The sequence below is a fragment of the Hyaloscypha bicolor genome (assembly GCF_002865645.1).
Source record: "Hyaloscypha bicolor E unplaced genomic scaffold K444scaffold_53, whole genome shotgun sequence".
NCBI lineage: Eukaryota > Fungi > Ascomycota > Leotiomycetes > Helotiales > Hyaloscyphaceae > Hyaloscypha > Hyaloscypha bicolor.
In genome coordinates, this window is record NW_020194555.1 from 2894668 (window position 1) to 2916279 (window position 21612).

The 21612-nt window shown below is 49.2% G+C and overlaps 10 protein-coding genes across 10 annotated transcripts; 4 read left to right on the plus strand and 6 right to left on the minus strand.

Moving 5' to 3' along the window:
• Positions 1 to 1747: 1747 nt before the first annotated feature.
• On the minus strand, positions 1748 to 4469 carry K444DRAFT_350913 (uncharacterized protein). Its single transcript, XM_024872101.1, has 2 exons — positions 4390 to 4469; positions 1748 to 4333 (listed from the first exon to the last, which is right to left on the minus strand). The coding sequence occupies exons 1-2, from the start codon at positions 4445 to 4447 to the stop codon at positions 2085 to 2087; spliced, it is 2307 nt and encodes a 768-aa protein (XP_024739723.1). The 5' UTR covers positions 4448 to 4469; the 3' UTR covers positions 1748 to 2084.
• A 218-nt stretch (positions 4470 to 4687) lies between these two features.
• K444DRAFT_610840 (uncharacterized protein) lies at positions 4688 to 6077 on the plus strand. The gene has a single exon (XM_024879830.1). It carries the CDS (start codon positions 5027 to 5029, stop codon positions 5627 to 5629), a length of 603 nt encoding a protein of 200 aa, XP_024739724.1. The 5' UTR covers positions 4688 to 5026; the 3' UTR covers positions 5630 to 6077.
• A 219-nt stretch (positions 6078 to 6296) lies between these two features.
• Positions 6297 to 9110, minus strand: K444DRAFT_523821 (uncharacterized protein; the record flags this gene model as incomplete). Its single annotated transcript, XM_024874318.1, has 3 exons — positions 6297 to 7269; positions 7321 to 8630; positions 8685 to 9110. The coding sequence occupies 3 exons, from the start codon at positions 9108 to 9110 to the stop codon at positions 6297 to 6299; spliced, it is 2709 nt and encodes a 902-aa protein (XP_024739725.1).
• Positions 9111 to 9529: 419 nt separating this feature from the next.
• On the minus strand, positions 9530 to 10491 carry K444DRAFT_350971 (uncharacterized protein). The gene has a single exon (XM_024872102.1). The coding sequence runs from the start codon at positions 10307 to 10309 to the stop codon at positions 9707 to 9709; it is 603 nt and encodes a 200-aa protein (XP_024739726.1). The 5' UTR covers positions 10310 to 10491; the 3' UTR covers positions 9530 to 9706.
• Positions 10401 to 11389, minus strand: K444DRAFT_525204 (uncharacterized protein; the record flags this gene model as incomplete). Its single annotated transcript, XM_024874424.1, has 3 exons — positions 10401 to 11015; positions 11040 to 11200; positions 11284 to 11389. 3 exons carry the CDS (start codon positions 11387 to 11389, stop codon positions 10401 to 10403), a joined length of 882 nt encoding a protein of 293 aa, XP_024739727.1.
• Positions 11390 to 12320: 931 nt separating this feature from the next.
• On the plus strand, positions 12321 to 12527 carry K444DRAFT_485324 (uncharacterized protein; the record flags this gene model as incomplete). The annotated part of the gene is made up of 1 exon (XM_024873093.1): positions 12321 to 12527. A coding segment is annotated over one exon (207 nt), but the record flags the coding sequence as incomplete, so codon positions are not given.
• Positions 12528 to 13136: 609 nt separating this feature from the next.
• Positions 13137 to 14241, minus strand: K444DRAFT_351001 (putative histone H4). Its single transcript, XM_024872104.1, has 6 exons — positions 13827 to 14241; positions 13722 to 13753; positions 13646 to 13661; positions 13472 to 13559; positions 13360 to 13422; positions 13137 to 13311 (listed from the first exon to the last, which is right to left on the minus strand). The coding sequence occupies exons 1-6, from the start codon at positions 13997 to 13999 to the stop codon at positions 13228 to 13230; spliced, it is 456 nt and encodes a 151-aa protein (XP_024739729.1). The 5' UTR covers positions 14000 to 14241; the 3' UTR covers positions 13137 to 13227.
• Positions 14242 to 14253: 12 nt separating this feature from the next.
• On the minus strand, positions 14254 to 15805 carry K444DRAFT_610848 (oxidative stress survival, Svf1-like protein). Its single transcript, XM_024879831.1, has 4 exons — positions 15718 to 15805; positions 15440 to 15655; positions 14583 to 15387; positions 14254 to 14532 (listed from the first exon to the last, which is right to left on the minus strand). Exons 1-4 carry the CDS (start codon positions 15738 to 15740, stop codon positions 14428 to 14430), a joined length of 1149 nt encoding a protein of 382 aa, XP_024739730.1. The 5' UTR covers positions 15741 to 15805; the 3' UTR covers positions 14254 to 14427.
• A 755-nt stretch (positions 15806 to 16560) lies between these two features.
• K444DRAFT_610849 (ribosomal protein L11) lies at positions 16561 to 17415 on the plus strand. Its single transcript, XM_024879832.1, has one exon. The coding sequence runs from the start codon at positions 16764 to 16766 to the stop codon at positions 17061 to 17063; it is 300 nt and encodes a 99-aa protein (XP_024739731.1). The 5' UTR covers positions 16561 to 16763; the 3' UTR covers positions 17064 to 17415.
• A 704-nt stretch (positions 17416 to 18119) lies between these two features.
• On the plus strand, positions 18120 to 21540 carry K444DRAFT_610850 (Pkinase-domain-containing protein). The gene is made up of 4 exons (XM_024879833.1): positions 18120 to 18510; positions 18615 to 18862; positions 19162 to 20536; positions 20587 to 21540. Exons 1-4 carry the CDS (start codon positions 18468 to 18470, stop codon positions 21180 to 21182), a joined length of 2262 nt encoding a protein of 753 aa, XP_024739732.1. The 5' UTR covers positions 18120 to 18467; the 3' UTR covers positions 21183 to 21540.
• Positions 21541 to 21612: the final 72 nt, after the last annotated feature.

The following is a 21612-nucleotide window of genomic DNA, read 5'->3' on the forward strand; positions in this document are numbered from 1 at the left end:
TACATTTTTCGTGGCCAATGGCCATATGCGACGTGGGACAGTTGGGATCTTGAAATTAGATCTCAGATACTTTTTCCGTCTATGAGATCATCAAACTCAATCTCCTTGGGAAACTCCTTAGATTGTGGCCCGTGCCTCGCTTCAGCGCCGATCACGAGTGAGCGATTTTAAACGCGCCTCTGGTTTGATCCAAGTACTCCCGCCCTCACCTCACGCCGACCCCGTTTGATACGTCTACGCACCCACTGACTTCACGATCGAGTCGACGAGATGTCGTTGACTCCACAGGATAACGCGCGAGCAACCTTTCCCCAGACAAACCCCGGCCGCCAACACGTATTCCAAGTCCAGCAGCCCAACATCGCCAACCCCTCGCCGTCGCAGCAGCGAGCCTTTCAACAACAAGTCCAAGGCCGGCCAACGCAGGGAGGCATCCGTCCTCCTGGTCAACACAAGTCCCCCTACTCGACTCCATACACTCCGAGCAATGTCCAGCAAGCAGGACCACCTCGACAGAATGGCAATGTGGGAGTATCTGCAGAGCAGCAGATTGCTCAGGGTGTCTTGAGTAATCCGTCTGCTGGATCTGGCACGAACACCCCTCAACGACGTCCTCCAGCTCTTGGTACAACAATTCATATGCCTCCTCACGGCCCTCCCCAAAACCAATCCATGAGCGTAAACCACGCGATGAACCCCTCGTCGTCTATCAACCAAGGCCAACGACAATCCCAGAACGCCTCTCCTGCCCTGCAAAACCTGTCCCTCCAAAGACCAACCATGACAGCTTCTCCCGGAAACTCGAACCTCGGCCAAAGACCACAAGACAGCTCTCCAGATGGCAGCGCCCAAGACCTATCGATGATTGATCCCCAACTAGCAATCGACCAACAGCTCAATGACCCCAACAACTCCATGCTCGACCCCCAAGGCTCCCCCTCAACCCCGCAAATCATCCAAGGAGAAATGCTCTCTCCTCCTCCAGGCGGCAGCTTTCCCACCTTCGAAGCCCTCTTCACCTTCGCCCAAGCACACGCCCTGGCCCACGGTTACGCTTTCGTCATTGGACGCTCAAAGCGTGACAACCGAGGTCTGAAGAAAGTCTTCCTGATCTGCGATCGTGGTGGAACAAATAAGGAAAAAGTTCCTGGCGAGCAAAGACAGCGGAAGACGAAGTCAAGGAAGTGCGGTTGTGAATTTGGAGTCTTTGGCTTGGAGAATAAGACGGCGTGGTTATTGAGGGGTAGGATTGATGGCGAGCACTTGACGCATAACCATCCGCCGAGTGAGAGTCCCACTGAGCATCCTGGCGCGAGGAAGCTAGATCCGAAGGCTATTGCTGCCGTGAAGGCGCTTGAGGAGAATGGTATTTACGCTTTGTCTCGATATCAAATCATGCACATATACTAATAGGTATGCAGGTGTATCTGTCAAAGAAACTCTCGAGATTCTTCACCGAGAGAACCCAACAGTCCGCTACCTACCAAGAGACATCTATAATGCTCGCGCAGCCATCAAGCGAGACCCCTCACGTGTCGAAGCAACAGCCATGGAGCAGCTCCCGACCTTCTACAAGAAACCCCCCATGACATTCGAGGAGAAATTGCGAGCAGAGCTAAGAACTGAGGTAGCAAATGCCCAAGCCGAAATCGAGAAGACGAAGGAGGCGTGGCGCAAGGAGGTCGAGGACCTGAAGGAGCAGCTGCGGCACAAGGACAAGATGATTCAGAAATTCGAGATGTTTATCGATATTTGTAATGAGAGGGTTATGGTGCAGAGGGAGAGGTTGGAGAAGGAGGGTGAGCCTTCTGGAACTGCCACTGGTTAAGAGCTAGACATACATTTTGTTCTTTTGGCTCTCTAGCCCTGGTTTTACTTTGGGAGAACGGAGTTCACACACGGGAAGGCGTATTAGCGCTCATGGACGTCTTTGATGATGATGATAATTTTGCTGCATTGCGGGTGTTGGCCTTACAGATCCTTATTTTGCTCTCTTGGCATCAAGAATTACACAAAAGTTGTTGCCCTCAGAATAAATGCTCTTTGATCCTTCCCTTCGATTCCTAAAATGGTTTTAAAGTACGCTACTCACCCATCACCTCTCCCTGACTCTCCGTCAACGCAACCTTATTCTTCCCCTTTCTGAACACCCTTTCATCCCTCGGATCAAACCCGCCATTTCCCCACGTAGCCCACTCCGGCGTCTCAGGCCCCATATAATCCTCCGGCCTAAAGGGTTGCCTACTCTCCAAGCACTCGAAAAATCTCTCATAATCAATCCTCGTGTGCCATTTCCCTTCTTTCCTGAATCTCTGACTCGCAATCAGGATACAGCAACTATGTGCATGTTCCGCCGCTATGCCATACTCAAGTCCGCGTTTGGCGAGAGCGGTGTTGAGAGCGAGGACGAAGGCACACACTTCTTCGTAGAAAGGCACGTTTTGCATTGTCAAGCCGGCGCCGGCGGAAGAGGATGTACCGCAGTAGGTAACGCCTTTTACTTCTACGAAGCAGGGTAATCCCTTCTCCACCAAGGCAGCATAGCCTTCGGCTTCATCTTCGATGTTAAATCCTTTTACTAAAGTGAGCCGGAAAACAGTTCTTTGCTCGAACCTCCGTTCGCGTAGGATGTCGAGACAGCGGTTGAAGCGCTCCCAGAAATCTCTGTGCAGCGGTCTGTCAATCTTCCGCAGTGATTCTTTGTTGGAGGCATCGATGGAGACGTATAACTGTGTAACTGGTTTCAAGGTAGCGAGTTGGTCTGGATGTTGTGCATTGCAGACCAAGAATGAGGAGATGTGCTCCGCGTGCAACATAGCAGTGAACTCATTAATATGAGGGTAGAAGATCGGCTCTCCTACTAGACTGAGAGCACAGTGCCTAATCCTCATAGCTTCAGCGAAACGCTCAGCTCGGACACCTGGCACGCCGCGCATCATTTTGATCTTTTGGTAGTGGCCTGTTTTTACGCCGGCAAAGATCAGGTCGGGCGGGTCGACAACCCAGCGCCAAGTTGTGCCGACGGGGTTGGTGCCGTGCCGCCAGCAGAAGACGCATTTGTTGGAGCAGGAGAGGGAGGGTGTGGTTTCCATGCACTGGTGGGAGGCGATGCCGTAGAAGGAGAATTTATAACAGGAGCCTCGGCCACGGAGAGCGGATTTGGTCCAGCGGCAGATTTTGACGCCAGAATGAGAGCCGACAATGGAGTAGCCTTGCTTTGTGAGAGCATTGTAGGTAGGCGAGTTCTTGGGGACCATTTCTTTGACAGTTGGTGGTGGTGTGGGTCGAGTTTTCTTGGAGTAAGATGTGAAATCTACCTCCAGAGGTTCCGAGGGATCAACTGATGATTTGTTTAATGTGCTGCCGATGTCTTCTAAATCGTTCAGCACATCGTTCTTTTGAAGTTTCGTCTTCCCTTGAGCAATTTTTTGCTCGTCAAACAGAACTTCGTCCTCTTCGTCCAGGTCCTCTAGATCACTTTCTACTGCATCTCCACTTCCAACAACTCCTTCACCTAGTCCTCCAGTCCGGGCAATATGCCCCAGGACATCTCCTACACCTTCCATCCACTCTCGCAAGCGCTCTGCAGCATTCATCTTCGAATCTCCCATTCCCAATGGGAAAGCTCTTTTCCTTCCTGTCAGCTTAGCCATCCACTTATCCACATCTCTTGCCTGCGAGCAAAATCCTTCTTCCTCTGTTGGCCATCCTTCCCTATCCCCAAATCCAAAGACCGAATACCCCAAAAGTCGAGATAATGGTGCTGTATCTATCCTAAAATCATTATGTGTTTCTTGTAAATGCTCAAGGAAATTGTCGAGGACTGTGTCGATATTATATGTTGGTAGGAGAAGTAAATAGAAGAATTGAGTTCCTCCTTCGCCTTTCGGAGGCGTGATGAAATAGTCGTCATAATCAATATATGATAGATCAAGTAATTGAGGTTCGGGAAACGTGGTTGCTGAATCTTCCAGGTTCTTGGTGCTTTTAGCAAGGTCTTCCGTGAAGGCCGTCGCTGTCTTCTCGGTAGCTCCAGTCAAGGAGGAAAAGAAGACCAGGACTTGGATCTTTCGAACTCCAGATTGTGCAGCATCCTCTGAAGATTTCCTCTTCTTCAACCCTCCCACAATGCGCCTAGGATTCTTCTCTCCATTGACCCTCTTGTCGTCTAGCAGCCTTACTTTCTCTGTTGGCAATGGCGGGGAAATTTGCGGAGTATAGAAGATTCTCTCTCTGGGCGATCGCAGGTGCAACACAGTCCGGAAGATCATAAGGAGTGTAAATGTCGAGAGGAGGATCGGTATTCGATATTCGTGCCATACTGCCACAATATCTTTCTTGAGTCAGCATTGCGTTTTCCGCGAGACACAGGGGGCTATAAGTCCATACCAGCAATTTCGAAGGGCAACCAAGACCGAGACCTGAAGACCCAAGTCTCATGCGCCATCTTCAATCGACGTTTAATTTAGTTCAGGATGCTCAGCAGTGTGGTGGGGAAATTTTACGTGGGGTCGAGTCCGCCTCTGGAGCGGGCGCTAGCGGGCCTTCCTGGACCTCAATCTCCTTTGGGGCATTGTTCGGGCAGACCATGAAACCCTCCTCAGCATTGTTCGCAGATCAGCACCTTCTTGATTTGCAGATTTCCTGCTATGAAAAGGCTCAAAATCAGCTTATGAGCGCTTTTATTGGGTCTCTTGAAGTCAAGAGACCCGCACATCAAATCAAAGTTGAGATGTCGCCGACCCTGAAGACAACAGTCCCTTACTTCCAGTCAACCACCACCCAGCAATCTGGCCGATTCAGCTCTCATAGTTCTTCCGTGACGGTGGCTATGAGGCAACGGCGTCAAGTGATAGCGTCATAAGAAGGAGGACATGAACGCTTCGTTTGCCGTATTGTCTTCAAATCAGCGAGGTGCTAGTCATATCTGACGTGAGCTTCTACGAGATATATACAGGGCAAAGCATACCCTAATACTTTCAAAACCCATGCGAATTTGTCGCTTCCTCTGTCTGTTTCTTTCAATATGAGTGAGATACGTCTGGTCTACTTCATGTATCACCACTACCAACATTGTTTTCTATCGAAGAAACCACTCATATCTCCCCCTGCGACCGAATCTTTCACACTCTTTCCTCTCCTGCCGCAAGAGCTCCGGCTTCAGATTTGGGACGCTGTGGCGGAAGAGCCGAACACCGTCGAACTCAGCTGCACACCGACTGCCTCTTACCTCCCTGATGGTCGCTGGTTCTCACATACCAAACCTCCCATCATTTTCCGAATCTGCTCCGAATCACGTGCAGTTGCCATGGCTCATTACGAGGTGTTGACATTCTCACCGGACGTGGTTGGAATTCCCTGCAAGACGGAGCTGTACATCAATTTCGCTGTTGACACGTTGTGGGTTTGCTCTGACATGCATATCAAATGGGCAAGGATGTTATTATCGAAGAACGACCAGTTGAAGGAGAAGTTGAAGTTCTTGGCTGTCAACGAGAAACTGTGGAAGGATCTCAACCAGACCGATCTCACTCCTGGCCATAGTGGAGGAGTTCTACCGTGGCTGCCACCGACCACAGCAGTTGCGTGTGAATTGAAGGCTTTGGAGGATGTGAAATTCCACAGTTGAATGTTGCATTGGAGTCGACGGCAGGGTAGATCAACTCAAAGAAGAACGTTTCATTTTCGGTTCTGGTTACTCCTATGGTATTGAAGGCACTGGCTCCCCAAGGCCTTGGGCGGTCATTGTACGAGTTCCTAGTTATTGTCTGGAATGGAGTTGGGGGTTGAAGGCATTATGTAGATGGATTGCAAAAGCAAGGGCTCGATTATTTCACATAAATTGACCATGATTAGATTCAGACGGCCACGAGTCCGCATAGCACAAACGAGTGTCCACGCTTAATCGAGTACTTTTAACATTTCAACCTCATATCTTGCTTCGTCTGAAAAAAAAAATTTAGGAGGAAAAGCAGGGCAGAGCGTGAACGAGCAAGGCCCATTGGTCTGGAATCGATAATGACACGTAGTTTATTTAGGTATGTAGTACTTGTATTGATGCATAGCAGTCGAAGGTCTTCAAGGCACTCGCGCTCTATCTATGTCCAGAAGGTAGTGTATAGAGATATGAAATAGCGCCCGGCGAAAACAAATAGCCACCATCCAAGCACTCCGAAGCAAAGACCTGCTCAGTGCGCCAAAATTTTGTACGATACAAGCCACACTAACTCCATTAAGATAAAGCATCCACGAATTAAATTAAAGAAAAAAACCCCCCGAGGAAACAACAAGTGCAGCTAAGAGAGTAATTTTAGAATGTCGCCCATTCTTGTCGTCTTTTCTTTGCCTGATTTCTCTTTCTCCTGGAACGCCTTTCCAACCAGCTTGCGCTTCTCAGCCTGGATCGTAAGAACTCGCTCTTCGATGCTGTCTTCCATAATGAGTCTCCATACCGTGCAAGGTCTGGTTTGTCCTAGTCGATGAACTCGATCAACGGCTTGATCTTCAATTGCCGGAGCCCACCAAGAATCAGCCAGGATGACCGTGTCCGCCGAAACGAGGTTCAGGCCAACGCTGCAAACAGAGAGGGATGCGAGCAATATACGAGTGTCAGGGTCGGATTCGAGGGCTGTTATACTAGCGTCCCTTGCTTGAGCTGACACCGAGCCATCAATACGACAATATTTCATGCCAGCTTCGGTCAGTTGATGCTGGATGATGTTCAGGAAACTCGTCCATTGAGAGAAGATCACAACCTTTGACTTGGGATCTCGTCGGCTGGCGGTCAAGATACTCATCAGAGCCTCGGTCTTGCTGCTCTTGGTCTCGACGTCAAGGTCCGGATCTTCTTCAGCCTTTTCTTCCACCGCAGGATGTACCAGGCAGTCGGTGTCCGCAAGTTCAGCACGACACATCGGGCATTTGTTCTGCAACTGGATGGTCTTCTCGATACATTCTCGGCCGAAGATATGCTTGCATGCGGTGATGACAGGGTTGTGTAATTCCTCCAGACAGATTGGGCAGTCCTCCCGGCTGTCGATATCGAGCTGGAGCAGAAGTTGGAGAGCAGCACGATTCTCTTTTGTCAAGGCAACAACCTCGCCGGACCCGATGAGGGGAAGTAAGTCAGTCACCCGTGTGCCACACAATTTCCAGTGACAGCAAACTTGTCGCATCCGAAGAAGAACTTCGAGGACATGTCGATACATGTCGAGGCCATTCTTTGACTTTCCAGCTTGGAATTGCTTGACCATGCCTTTTGCCTCGGCTCTGGTTATTGTTAGTTGTGCTGTACAATGATAATATTTGGAATGAACTTACTGCAGGGCTTCGTATTTCTCCCTCTCATCGTTTCGGAACGTAATACGATGAACATACTCAGAGAGTTCTGGTAACTTCAAGTCAACGAACTTCATGTCCTTCTTTCTGCGCAAAGTCCAAGTCCGCATGACAGACTGAAGGATAGCTTCAGCTCCAGGATCGCCAACAGCAAGTCGTCGGGTGAGAATAGCGTTGAAGATCTCCATACGCTCCAAGCCCCCGGTGATAGCAAGGAATTTGAGCATTGAATACAGGTCCTTGATGGTGTTGACAATTGGAGTACCTGTGAGTACCCATCGGGCGGTCGCCAGAAGGCTCGTAGCTGCCACGGCAGACTTTGTTGAGGGATTGCGTATGTTGTGACCTTCATCAAGCACAACTCTAGCCCAATTGATACAGAAGAGACCGTCTTTTCGAGGGATCTTTTCCGCCGTCTTGCCATTTGACGAATATTCTGTGCCCAGTGTACCATAACTGGTGACAACAACATCATATTCTCCGAATTCTCTGTGGGTCATTCGCTTTCTGTTGCTTCCATGGTATGTCAATACCTTCATATTTCGTTCCTTCTTGACATGCCTCTCGATTTGTTGAACCCAGTTTGACATGACACTGACTGGGGCAACAATGAGAGTTGTGCCTGGGCCGCCTTCCAGGATGAGACTGATAACCTGCAAAGTCTTTCCGAGTCCCATGTCGTCGGCCAGAATACCACCCTTTGCGAGGACCGGTGGCGCTGCAGTGGTGTATTGAGTTGCTAGATTCGTAAATCCGGCATGGCGCTGTGATCGCTTCCAAAGTTGGACAACATCGATAGAACCAGGTGCTGGAAGAACAGGATGCTCCTTCTCAAGCAACCAAGCAAGTCCCTGCCGTTGATATGGAAGGAGAGTTGAGACCAGTCCTTCGGGCTGCTCAGCGAATGGCATCGCCTTAAGAGCATCTTCACCGGCTCCCCACTGCTCCACCATCTTCTCAACATCTCGTGGGTTAAATCTCTCGCTGTTCGCAACGAAATGTTCGATACCAAGTCCAGGGAGAGGTTCAGGCTGGCTGCTGGCTGACTGAGAAGAACTTTGGGAGCTGTGATACCCCATTTGTCTTCGCTGAGGAGGAGGAACAGCTTGCTTGGGTTGCTTTGGTGCTGCTATACCTAGTTTTCTGATTGGCACTCGATCCTGCTTCATCCTAGCTTCGAGCTGATTGCGAGCGATTCGCTCTCCAGGACCATAGATCTTCAAGTTTATGGGACAATCCCAGCCCCCCTTCTCCCCAGCAAGCACTCCTTCAATGACAATAGTCCTTGAATCCTATATCACGTGTTAGATAGTGTCCAATAAGCCATAGAGCAGAGCATTGCCTACCATATAAGGAGCTAGCTTGGCGGCTAAATTCCTCGGAAGATGCCCAATCTGAGTTCCCTGGACGTTGTTGATTCTAATCGCATTAGAATCATACGGATTTCTCGGTTCTCTCTTGACCATGACCTGCTCCCCCATCGTTGCGTACCCATCGTAATAACGGATCCCCACAATCTTACCGTCGATGGCTCCTACACAAACCCATCCATTTCCCTCGTCAGCATCTTGACTGAGATCGAGAATCTCGTCCTCTTCATCAGCTTCACCCCATGTATCTCGAGCATTCAAGGATTGGCTGGGTCGCGGCTGAGATGCCGAGGCGGACTGGCTAGCAGAGACGCGTGCCTGCTTGGGCTGTGGCGCCGAGTTCTCATCGTCCGAACCTGTCAGGTCGATCCAGGAAGAGGAGCGCTTTCCGAAGCTCGACATGATGTGCTGTGGCTCATGTAAGTGTCGAGTTGTGTTCGTTGAAAGTCTTCGAAGTTGGAGTCGCGTTGGGGATTGTTTTGAACAAACGCGCTCGGGATCGCCAATAGACGTGACTTTCTGTCACATGACCTTTTGTTCCAAATTAAGTTCTTTTCTAATTTTGTAGCAGTCATCGATTAAGATTCGAAGTCCTATTAAGATATGAAGACCCTATGGTACGATCAAAATCTATGGAGAGTTAACAGCATTTCATAAATTTGCATCTGGCATCTTCCGACCCCCACCGGAAGATCCAGGCCAAGTCAACTTCAAATCCAGTACATTCTCCATAATTTCCCCGGAACCCTCACACCGGCGACTCTTTAAACACCCATCTAGTGATTTCTACTCATCAAGCATAATCCATCAAAACTTTACACTCGTTTCCAGTCTCTTCATAGTACGATCCTCTTCGGATGTTTGCTGGTAACCCCACATTTTCATCGATCTGTCCCATATATCGACGACCATCCCCATGGAGTTCACTCTAGCCCAGCTCGGGATCAACCCTCTCGCTCGGTTTTCATATACCGCTTCTACGTCTAGAATCCATTGGACTACGCTCCCTGCCACAACGCTGTCCAAAGCCCCTCTCTCCTGGGGTCGGCAAGCATCAATTCTATAACCTCTCGTCGAAGGGAAGTGGCCGAGCACTTCACTCCAACAAGGTAAAGAGGAATGACGATGCCCACATCTAGCGCAAATTTTGGGGTGGAGCCACTCTGCACACGGGTGAGAATCTTCCTTGACAGATCGACGATATCCCACATCTCGGGTGTGTCTTCGAATTTGGTGTGCAAAGCAGTTTTCAGCGTCATGACCACAACCTTGAAATGCATCTTTAACATCAGCGAGCCGACAGTCTCTGAGATATGACCCCTCTTCATCATAGGTTCGAAAGAGGAATACCATAGCCGTAGCTCGGCTATTGCCGTCTCTTTTCTCATGAAAACTTCGTTGAAATTGGCGTCATTAGCCTCTCTTTCTACGGGCTTCTGATCGGGAGGGTAAAAGAGGCCCATGCATATATGCCAGAGATCCCCAAGTCGTCTCGTTATCAACTCCAGATATATTCTTGCACTTTGTAATGATTCAAATTCTCGAGGCATATTTCCTGCCCTGCAGATTAGTACAGCACATCGACAGATATTGAAGAGCATTTGAGCGCCCCGGGGCCGTCTTCGCTCCTAGGACACAAAGGATAAAAACGTGATGAGCTCATAAGACAGCCCCCAGGGACTCGGCTTTCATCTAAGGAAAATAGCATATAATATGCGACTTACGAAGCACATTCGTGCCAGCAGCTCGCAAAGCTGCTTGCCGTTCTAGGGTAGCAGTAGGCCTGTTATACATTCCTACGTATTCACAAGTCTGAACTTCAAGCCTCCCAAATGTCTGCACCAGATCACCTTCAACAACGTCTGGTTTTGGAGACTTGAACCCCATAGGTATTTCGTTGGAGAAGGTGGCCTTCCATTCATAGATCAAACTCATGCCGGTAAGTATCTGCGCATTTGCAAGAGGATGGTTTCCGTGGAAAGCCTCGAAACAAGCGATGACCAGACAAGTGATGAGTGTGGTTCTCAAATCCTGCTTGCCGTGCTCCACGGACTCCCTCATACTTCGTATAGCTTTGATATAATGGTTAAGCGCGATTCTTCGGTGAACATTGGGGGAATCTGGATCCTCTGAGAGATCTAGGTTTGAGTCATTCTCGGTCCGCGAGGTCATATATGTTTTGTCCAACGCCCCAATTGCAATGATTGCATGACGAATTGCTGGTACTTGGCAAGTCTGTAACACAAGGCGCCGCCATGTTTCTGAGTCGAAGTATGGAGCGATTTCAAGAGCGGTCTTTTCCTTAAACTATGCAAAGTACTTTCTTTCGACTTCGTTTTCAAATCCGAATGTTGGAAGTAGGATCTTGATCGATGATTTGGGAAGTAGCACTTTCCGAGTGGATTTGACCATTGGCGGAGCTTTTCTAGGCCGAACGTATCCATCACACTTCACTCCAAATTTCTGGCATCTGTGGCAAGTCGGTTTTCCTTCTGTGCAAAATATCAGCACAAGATACTGAGAAGTGGGATCGATTGGAAATGCGTTCTCAAGCTCCATGCCAGAGTGAACATACCATCGCACTTAACCCGACGTATCTTACAGGTTATACATCCAGTCTTTGCGCGCTTTACCGACTTCCTGCTTCTCTTGGTCTTCTCTGTAGCAGCTGTAGTCTCCATATCTGGGAGTCTTCAATTCCTGCTGCGTGTGGATTTTCAAAGACACACAGAGATGACGGAAGGAAAGAATCTGGGGAAGCTGGTGTCATTTAATAAATCGAACCTTCATGCAAAGCATCGGCCCAAGTCGTACGAGCCGAGACTCCTGGTTGGCCGTTTCATTCCAGCCTCGCGTTAAGGGGAATTGACCTTCCCCAAGATCCTTGCAGGGACTCAAGGGCCCAACTTCAGCCTCGTGAATCTTGTGGTTTCAATTGCGACGCAGCCAATGGCAGCAAACAGCATCACATGGGGTGCCACTAAAGTCTCACTCGGGGCTGGGGTTGATCTCGGGTACGGAGGACTTCTGGTTCATCCGAAGTCCAGCCAAAGAAACACCCCCATAATCTACAATTCTCATCAACTTCAGGAATTTTGATCATACGAGTCAATCTTCAATCATAAGCCTCATATCACATAAAATCAACGCTTTCGACGCCAAGAAATCAGCCTCCGAACGCCCTTGATCATTCTTCCACTCAAGCCCTTCGCTTAACCCCTGTCAATATACATTTCCTGCTTTCATCCCACCATCCCACCCCACCTGCATCAAAAGCGTCACCATGATGATCTTGCCAAAAATCACCACTTCTTGCAGTTCTTGCAGGACCCTGAAATCTGATAACCAAGAGGTTGATAAGATAAGTTTGATTTCTGCTGTTGCTGTGGCTGATGCCTTTTCTACAAGTACTTTCCCTCTCTTGCTCAATTCTCAACACCTGTTGCTCTGAACATTATCCAACTTCAGCAATAATTTGCACAAGAGGAATTGAGTGCCAAGTGCACTTCAAATCGGCGTCATGATTTTTGAACGATCAATGGTCTTCCTCATCAACATCTTCTGTATGTCGTCTTCTCTTCCCGTAATCCACCCAAACTAATCAACCCAGGCCCTCCTATCTCAGTAATGCTCGTCGCTGGCCCAGGAATGGACTGCATCCTCAACGCAATCTTTTTCATAGCCGGCGTAATACCAGGCCATATCCACGGCTTCTACATAACATGCACCTATTTCCACCGCAAGCGGAAAGTAAAGAAGGGACGCTATCCTGGCGGCAGGAAAACCTTCATCTTCAGCGAGCAGGTCCGGAATGGCGGGGCAAGTAACCAACATGTGAAGGAATTGCTAGTTGCGCAGAAGAGTAGAGAGCAGGAAGAGGAGGATATTAGGATGATGAAGAGGAGTAGTAGGAGTAGTAGGGCAAACACGGGATTAGGTCGGATGCCGAGTAGTATGAATACGGGGCCTGGGAGCGAGGGGAGGAAGAGTGTGAGGAAGAGTGGTGTTGTTATATATGATGGAGAGGAGAGGAGACCTGTGGAGCGGAATGAGAGTGTGAATGTGAATTCGATAAGGGAAGTTGGTGGCTGGAGGATGTAGATGAGACGATACCTGTTTTGAGGCTCCCAGACCATTGCTCACAAAGGCTTGATAGAATGAAACAAAACCTTTTCTTATTCCGAAGGCGACCAGGGGTATCCTCATTCTCCATCTGGATGTTTCCGAACGATCTCAATATTCCTCTTCACCAAGGACATATTCGACGAAAGAAATCGTATCCTACAAACGTCTGCAAATCTGTGAACGCCATATCCCAACTAATAAACACCTTGTAGTAGTCAACCACCATATGGCGCGCATTTGTGACAGAAATTCGTTTATGAAAGTCGAAGTAGGTAGACCGAGTCACAATGCGAAGTTGCGCCATTCAACGCCATGTGCGCCGCGGATTCTCTTCCAGAGACAAAAGGAAGAAGGCCGCCGCTGACGCGCGAGAACGTAGCTCCTGAGAGGTTCCCTAGTATAGAGTCGTCTTGGAAGATCCACCCTTGTGATCAAAACCATAAATGGGGCGACCTTGACGGCGCAATGCAAAGATGACCTTGTATTAATTAGTTTTATGTACCGAAGTAGCAGGAAGTGAACTCACGTCTGTGACAGTGATTGTCTTCCTCTTGGAATGCTCAGTAATCGCAACCACATCCTTCAGGATCTATTTCGATTAGCAGAAAGCGGAGAGGAAAGGGTGAGGCAAAACCGACCCTCTCGAGATACTGTTTCAATGCGTACCGCGTTTCCTCATAGATAGTAGCCGATATTCTCTTTACGCCGCCCCGCCTGGCAAGACGGCTAAGTTATGTTATCAGCAGTGTTTGCAGGGTTGTATATTGCGGCGTGGCGTTGATTAATGTGTTGCAAGGTGGGTTCGCACATACCGGATATCGCTTTTTGCTACAGGAAAGAGAGTCAGCATGAAGTCGTCTTCAAATGGGTGATAAGGTCTCAACTTACTGATTCCTTGTATGCAGTCCCGAGGAATCTTGCTGGAGTGCGACCCGAATCAGTTCCAAGGACTAGTGGACAAGAACGGAAAGAGCAAAGAAGAGTGACACCTACCGCATGCGCTTCGCACCTCTCATGCCTATTCCGCGTGAGGACTTGCCTCTCCCAGCTTCGTGCTGGCTGGACAGCACGGTCTTGCCTGCGAGGGTGGGCCGGCCGTTACTTCTGGGGTCACTTCTGGGTCCGAAAGGAAAGGCCCGACTCGCAGGAGACGAGAATGGTGCCATGTTTGTTTTGATCTTGACCTTACAAGAGCGGATTAACTTGCAGTCTATGTCGGCCAATGCAGTGGTGTTGTTTTTGAATACCTCGAGTCACTGTGAGGTTTCACAGTGCAAGGCGACGAGCCCCAGCCTTGCGCTAACGCGTTGAGGGGTAAGCGGCTTGAGAAGATGGAGTGAATCTAAAAAGTTAAAGGTGAAAAGAACGCTCTTCTTGAAGGTGACGGAAATCACTTTCAAAAGGTACGGGAGGAAGTTGTATCGAGGTCATTTAATTGATTCAAGTCTCTCGTATCGAGACTCTATTATTACGTGCGTGCTACCTGAGCTGCTGCATTATTAATGCACTGTAGTACCCAACGAATGTGTTTGCCTCTTCTACTCAGAACGCCATGAAAGTCATAAACCAACGATGCAATTATTAGTCGTGAAGATCATGGACAGATGAATGTTGCCTCCGAAAACAGGACACCTTGTTCGATAACCTCCTCGTCGCCAATATTTATCTTCAGAGGCATGGCCGGGTCGGTTGGAGAGTACTAAAAGCCCTGTTAGACTCGATGTATTAAAGGAGTTGGGGAATACAAACCTGGTAAATGTATGGCTTCGTTCCTGCAGCCCCTGCCACAATCTTCTTCACGAACCCCGGTACGTGAAACATAACATCAATTCTGTCAATTTTGTCATTGAGAGGGCCAGAAAGAACGGCCTTAACATCCTTGCCGTCCTTCGTCTTCCCTGTCCACTCGAATGATACTTCCTCTGGTTCTGGCCACTCATTCTCGGGGTCTTCCTTGACTTTTTGGTGTGAGGCGACGCAAGAAGATCCTGCCGTGATAATTTCTCCATCCTTGACAACCCCACCAACAGTGACCACGGTAGAACCATAAGATGGAGGGGTGATGAATTCCATCATTACAGCAGAATAATTTGTGCCCTGGAAGTCGGCGAACTTCCATTTTGCGGCAGCGTGATGTGGTTTCATTCCCTGAATGGCATAGATGAATAGCCCATTCCCATTGAAATTTACAGGACCGTCCTTGGTCAAAATTGATCCCTCGCACTTATTCCTCGGCCAGAAGACATGCCTCATCGTACCCCAAGGTGCCTGTGGATCCGGCCCGAAAAATGTAGTCCCATCCGTTCCGACCTGGAAACCTGGTGCAACCTGTGTTATCTTGAGGTTGACAATAGAGCCCTCATTGACCATCGACTTAATTGTATATGTCTTGCCATCTTCGGACAACTCGACAGCGCAGTTTTCGGCGTAGAAGTTGCATTTGTCCTCGCTGAAGTCGACATCTTTGACTTGGTCAGAGAAGAAGAGCGGAGCTTTGTTTTCGCTTTTGGGGTAGAAAATCTTTGTGTTGAACTGAACAGTCGTCTTAATACCGCTTTGCACATCGTCAGCGATTTTTTGTGCAAGGAAAGTTTTAGGGATCATACGCAACGTTGCTGTAGATAACCTGAGCAAATCCGATGTGTCCGTTATCACCATTAAAGTAGAAGCTTGCTGTTTCCACGTTTGTCGAGTCCGGGGTAACCCATTTCAAGTCCTCTCGTTTGAGAATACTATAGGGTGTAGTTTCCGCTTGCTTGGCTACAGACCGAATGTGTGATGGGCCGTAGATTGGCTCCTGGGTGCCGGCCACGTTGGCCAGCCTTTTTTGCTCGAACGCACTGGTTAGACAAGCTCAACTATGATGTAGAAACAGAAAACATACTGTTGTTTCGCCCAATTCATCATCTTGAAGGAACGTGTTGGTAGTTTTCTTAGGTTGAGGTCGTGGGGATTTGTTTACAGAAGGTTGAAATCTCCAAAATATCTAGTCGCCCCTCCTAGTCCACCACCTCGCCTCGCCTCGCCTCGCTGGCGGATCCCTTCTACGTCAGCAACCTCAATGGGTGTTCCTAGCAAGTCTTATCGGTACTCATTGCGACATCACGAGTCAATCAATGCGATGAACTTCATACTCGTACTGACTGAAACAGCTACGTCGCTCTCAAACAGAGAAAGTCATCTAATATTAGGAACTTTGTCATCTCAAAAATGGAGCCTCGGATACCCCGGCAGGAGCGAGGTTCTGGTCCCTAAAAGAAGGACATCAACGTCAAACAGGGGCACAATATACTTGGGAAACATTCGATTTAGATGGCTTTTGTTCCGAGACTACTTGGAAGTAAATTGGGTGTTCTTCATAAAATGTAAAAATCCGCAAATGTTCAGGAGTAAATGCCAAATATCCCTCACTTGCTGTGCTATTTGTATACAAGAACGACTTTTCTCTATACAAAAGGCACCTGCCAGGATACTCAAAGAATTAGGGAGACTGATACTCGAATATAGAACCACAAAACCTATGCTTCATTATCTTCTACGCCTGCTGAAGAAACTGACAACACTTCTTGCACGTGACTCAACCCCCTGACCCCGCACGGGCCTCTTGGAAGTTAATCGCGAAATATAAAACCTTCATGCTTTCAAGCTCTCGCATCACGGTAACCACATCAACATGTCGAAAGCGCGCGTGGCAACAGATCAGATTGTGAAGCTGATCGTCGGGGCTGGTCAAGCCAGCCCAAGTCCGCCAGTTGGTCCTGCGCTGGGAAGTAAAGGTGTAAAGTCGATGGATTTCTGCAAAGTACGCACCGTCGACCTCTCATCGTCCCCAGCAATTGAGCTTCAGAACAACCCCTAAGCTCCAATTGAAAATTCTAGAGTAAGCACTTACAAGCCCACCAGGAATTCAACGCCCGCACGGCACACATGATGCCCGGAATTCCCATCCCAGCCCGCGTAACCGTACGACCCGACCGTTCCTTTCACTTCGAGATCCGGACGCCTACAACGAGTTGGCTACTATTGAACGCCGCCGGGGTAGAGGAGAAGAAGGGGAAGCTAAAGGGTGCGGGTGGGAATGAGATTGTGGGGACAATCAGTCTGAAGCACGTTTATGAGATTGCGAAGATCAAGCAGAGTGAACTGCGGTTGAGTGGACTGAGTCTGGAAGGGATTTGTAAGAGTGTTATTGCACAGGCGAAGACTGTAGGGGTTGCCGTTCAACCTTAGGGGTGATCTGGATGCTGGAAATGGATAGTACAACAGGGAGAATGTTGGATGTGGCGCTGGGTGTGGTGAGACAAGACTTTGTGGAAGAGCCGTTGCGTCGAAAGAGAATTTCGGCGTAAGATTCACAGGAAGGACGAATTTTGCTCTAGTACAGAGCTGTACTAGAGCTTGGGACGATGTGAAGTCATCAGAGATATGCATTGATCCATGGATCAAATTGCTTTATCGACATTGCGGCGGCATTTAGGAAAGGTTCTGTATGAAAAGGGGTACAACACCAAGTCCAGGGCTTTGTACATTATCGGGACATCGAGATAGTATAGTATGAAACCATACATCCCCAGCTCATCAGGCCGTTCTTGAGGCTTGCTATCACGTGTGGATCAGCCATCCGATGAATCCAGACCATGCCAATGCCGGTAACCGGACCCCCTTTTGGCCACCTCGGCAGGACCTGACAAGCTTTCTCTGTGGCTCTACGATACCGGTATGGACCTGGTATACTTGAATCTAGGCATCCAAAACGGCACCGTACAACTTCAACCAAGCAGATCTGCACGCCGACTTCCTGTTCCTCGGGCAATCATTGACCCTTCCTTACTTTGAAGGTGTGTGTGCATAAACCAGATACAGTGGTCTAGCTCCCAACATGCTCAACTCAACTCTTCGGGGAAAGGGCTTTTGGGGGCTCGGGGTTCGCTCTCTTAAAACCGTTGGTCCCAAAACTTCATCGATGACTCTCCATTGTCAACAGGGGTAAGAAAATTCGGACAGTGAACAGTCTCCGGGCCGTTCACAGCCTTTGTCATCTTGCCGGATGTACTGCGTACAGAACATTCGAAAGCGCCGTCCCCTCGTGACGCAACTGGCTTGCACATGAAATTCTCTGCAAAGAATCTTTCTGGGCCCAATCGGAAATTCTAGAAGCGAGATGTGGCTTAAACAAGCAACAACGTGGAGCGCCCCTCATTGGATGAAGACCGCAGGCGTGGTTGGCCCACTCGCCGTATCCGTGTTCTGAGCGAGATAGATATTGCCTTTTCAGTCGTAGACAAGTGACGATGGCTTGCCCACCAGCGGGCGCGCTGTGCCTGCAACGTCGTCGACTTCCTGAGCTGCATCTTCCTGGATCCACGAGTCGTGTGTGCTTCTGCCATCCATTGACAACTTCTTGCTGTGCATTGCAGCTGCTCCAATCCTACTCTATCCCGCCCCAGAGACATTTCTTTATCGGGCAGGACCCCCCCATCTTTAGCACCCGCTTCAGTCTGCCCCACCACCACAACCACAACCGCGCAGAAGTTTTGCTCCACGGTCTGCCATCACTCAATCCTTCGCTATTAGAGAACCTGCTCTGTCCTCGTGCTTGCTCAAAGCTCAGCTTATCGTTAGTGCTCATTCGCCATGGCTGAGCAAGAGAATCAACAGCCGCAAGCAGGCCCCGTTGGTATGTCCATGCTTACTATTCAGATGTTTCAATTACGCCATCTTCTGTTTCTCGGCTTTAATCCATAAGCATTAGTTTCGTTTCTGACAAACCCTCTTTCACAGGTCCTGAGCAGAATACGGCTTCTAGCCTTGATCCCAAGAAAGCCGATGCTTCCTCAGCAGTGCGCTTTGCATCTATCAACCAAGAAATCGAACCGGCACACATTGACGCCATCTCGTCGCCGCAAGCTATCTCCGGGAAGGACGAGGAGAAGTTAAAGGAAATATCCAAGTCACTTCATGGCACACATCTACAGGAACGCCGGATGAGCCACTTCGCATTTGAACCTGTTTCTCTTCCCGCTTCAAGGGTACGTACACCTCTGTCTTCCATATCAAATCCGGGTTATCCGAAAGGCCAAAATGGACATGTCTTGGTACCCCACGGTGATTCGAATAATTCCCCAGGGAGAAGTTCGGCGTTCTGCCATTTCCCTGGATCCGGCATCAGCTACTCTACGTGCATTGAGGATGAGATATTAGATCTACCCCCCGCACTAATGGGACAGCCTCAGAGATGACCCACCTACTTGCATTGGCATATGTAGTTCTTTTCATCTCTTCTTGTTCTTCTTCTCCTTTACTTGTGTCTAATCCGTCGATGTCGCAGGTCCCTTCGCACGACGACAGTTCACACGAACCTAGCCGGCATAATACGCATACCTCCTCCGGCCGGCCGTCACCTCACCAAAGTCCTCGACCATCTTCGATGCACTCACCGCCCATTACACCGGCGGCAACAAGATCGCGGGACGCAATCGACGGCACCGTCAAAGGTGCCACTTTCCAAAAAGTCAAAACGGACGAGGACCCTGCAGCAGTCACACCACAAATCTCGCTACCCAATACGTCACCATCAACTACAAATATAGACGATTCCCGGCCAGGGTCATCAGGCCAAACGGCACCGACGAGTCGTTCTACAGAGTCCACTGGAGCAGCACCAAAACACCACGGTGCTTTCTCGATCGGTCCTGGTACACACGACTCGTCAGTCCCCGCCTCCCGAGATACTAGCCCCAGCAGATCATCAACATATACCAGACCCTTCACACCAGCAGGAGACGCGAACGACCCATACGCTGCTCATAAACGTCCTCCGCAGTCTAAGAATCTTGACGCAATCGATGCGAGGTTCAAGTTCACTGCTCTCGGCTCAAAGCACCGGCCAACGGGCTCCTCAAATTCATCCGCCAGCCTCCCAAGATCGTCTCGCAGTGCAGTTGACGTGAATGCTCCTGAAAAGAGGCACTCGAACATATTTGGGGGAGGTCACAAGGAACACTTGTCACATTTGCACGACGAAAGTTCCTCCACCATTCAGAGTAAGCATGGATCGATGTCAGAACTCAAGCGCTTCTTGAAGATTGGTGGGCACCACAAAGCGAAACGCGCAGCATCTCCAACTCCCTCCGCAAGATCTGGAACCAAGACCCCTCCTCATCACAAGACGCCTCAGCAGCTGCCGTTTGGGGACGATCATGGAATCCAGTCAAAGTATGGCAAATTTGGGAAGGTTCTTGGAGCCGGAGCGGGCGGTTCAGTGCGTTTGATGAAGAGAAGTAGTGACGGAACGACATTTGCAGTCAAGGAGTTCAGAGCTAGGCATTCATACGAGACAGAGAAGGAGTACGCCAAAAAAGTCACTGCCGAGTTCTGTGTTGGATCTACTTTGCACCATGGCAATATTATCGAGACTCTCGATATTATCAATGAGAAAGGAAAGTGGTACGAAGTCATGGAATACGCTCCATTCGATTTGTTCGCCATCGTCATGACCGGGAAGATGTCAAGGGAGGAGATCAGTTGTTCGTTTCTACAGATTCTAAGCGGTGTCACGTATTTGCACAGTATGGGACTAGCGCATCGAGATCTGAAGCTTGACAATGTTGTCGTGAATGATCAGGGAATCATGAAGATCATCGACTTCGGCAGTGCTACCGTTTACAAATACCCTTTTGAAAACGGTATCACACTCGCAAGTGGTAAGCCAGCAACATCTCCATTTTAAGTCAAGTGTGCTAATACGTTCCAGGCATTGTTGGATCTGATCCATACCTCGCCCCTGAAGTCTACGATGAGAGGAAGTATGATCCTCAGCCCCCCGATATCTGGTCCCTGGCGATCATATTTTGCTGCATGTCTCTCCGCCGATTTCCCTGGAAAATGCCACGAATGACGGATAATTCCTATAAGCTTTTTGCATCACCTCCAACTCCTGGAACAGATATCAGAAGGATATCTGACTCCCCATCGAAGTCCACCAACGATTTAGATACCCCCGCGCGAGATGCCGTCCCTGACTCGCAGACCAATCCCACCACGGCAAAAACTGAATACGCAGCTACAAATGAAGCAAATGGAACAGCCCCCGAAGCTGAGAAGAAACCAGAGATCATTAAAGGCCCATGGCGTCTTCTCCGTCTTCTGCCGAGAGAAAGCAGGCACATCATTGGTCGTATGCTTGAGATTAACCCCAAAAACCGGGCCAAGATGTCAGAAGTATTAGATGATCCCTGGGTCTCTGGGACACTAATCTGCCGCCAGGAGCTGGCAGGTGCCATTATCAGAGCCGACGGGCATGCTCACACTCTGGAGCCACCAGCACCACCTGCTCCAGCCGGAAAGTGAGAGAAATGTAGCGTTACAAGCAAGTTTGAAATGGAAAGGGGAAGGGTGAAGGGTGCATTGGATGGATCGGTGTTACGGGTCATGGATTACGGTTGTTTTGAGTTACGTATGAGTTGGATTATATATTTTTGTCAGCACTTGAATGGTGCCGTTCATAGAAGCTTATCAAGCAGAGAAGCTGCTGTAGATTGGAGGGGCATGGAAAGGAAGGGTAGAATTTGAAGTCTGGCGTCTCCGTGAGAGATCGAAGAGAAGGACTATGTAGAGTCCTTATGACCAGCACCCTGTTCTAATGCTATTAATCTTTTCATTCTCAATTCCTTTGATGACTCGTCGATCAATTTCAATAGCTGTAAACAACGCTTCGAAAAGGGGTATTGGAGGGATAATCATGTGACACCCCTGGTCCGGCTTGAGCTCGGCTAAAAAA

What these genes read in the sequence shown, in the direction of transcription:
- K444DRAFT_610848 (XM_024879831.1), bottom strand. Translation starts at nt 15,740, where the DNA reads ATGATGAATTGGGCGAAACAACA. An exon ending in GTTATCTACAGCAACGTTGC is followed by an intron (nt 15,388 to 15,439) that starts GTATGATCCCTA and finishes CGATGTGCAAAG; the next exon opens with CGGTATTAAGACGACTGTTC. An exon ending in CGAAGCCATACATTTACCAG is followed by an intron (nt 14,533 to 14,582) that starts GTTTGTATTCCC and finishes CAGGGCTTTTAG; the next exon opens with TACTCTCCAACCGACCCGGC.
- K444DRAFT_610849 (XM_024879832.1), top strand. Translation starts at nt 16,764, where the DNA reads ATGCCCGGAATTCCCATCCCAGCCCGCGTAACCGTACGACCCGACCGT.
- K444DRAFT_610850 (XM_024879833.1), top strand. Translation starts at nt 18,468, where the DNA reads ATGGCTGAGCAAGAGAATCAACAGCCGCAAGCAGGCCCCGTTG. An exon ending in GCCGCAAGCAGGCCCCGTTG is followed by an intron (nt 18,511 to 18,614) that starts GTATGTCCATGC and finishes CCTCTTTCACAG; the next exon opens with GTCCTGAGCAGAATACGGCT. An exon ending in TTTCTCTTCCCGCTTCAAGG is followed by an intron (nt 18,863 to 19,161) that starts GTACGTACACCT and finishes TCGATGTCGCAG; the next exon opens with GTCCCTTCGCACGACGACAG.
- K444DRAFT_350971 (XM_024872102.1), bottom strand. Translation starts at nt 10,309, where the DNA reads ATGCTCTTCAATATCTGTCGATGTGCTGTACTAATCTGCAGGGCAGGA.
- K444DRAFT_610840 (XM_024879830.1), top strand. Translation starts at nt 5,027, where the DNA reads ATGAGTGAGATACGTCTGGTCTACTTCATGTATCACCACTACCAACAT.
- K444DRAFT_350913 (XM_024872101.1), bottom strand. Translation starts at nt 4,447, where the DNA reads ATGGCGCATGAGACTTGGGTCTTCAGGTCTCGGTCTTGGTTGCCCTTC. An exon ending in GTTGCCCTTCGAAATTGCTG is followed by an intron (nt 4,334 to 4,389) that starts GTATGGACTTAT and finishes GACTCAAGAAAG; the next exon opens with ATATTGTGGCAGTATGGCAC.
- K444DRAFT_351001 (XM_024872104.1), bottom strand. Translation starts at nt 13,999, where the DNA reads ATGGCACCATTCTCGTCTCCTGCGAGTCGGGCCTTTCCTTTCGGACCC. An exon ending in TGAAACAGTATCTCGAGAGG is followed by an intron (nt 13,423 to 13,471) that starts GTCGGTTTTGCC and finishes TAATCGAAATAG; the next exon opens with ATCCTGAAGGATGTGGTTGC. An exon ending in AGACAATCACTGTCACAGAC is followed by an intron (nt 13,312 to 13,359) that starts GTGAGTTCACTT and finishes AATTAATACAAG; the next exon opens with GTCATCTTTGCATTGCGCCG.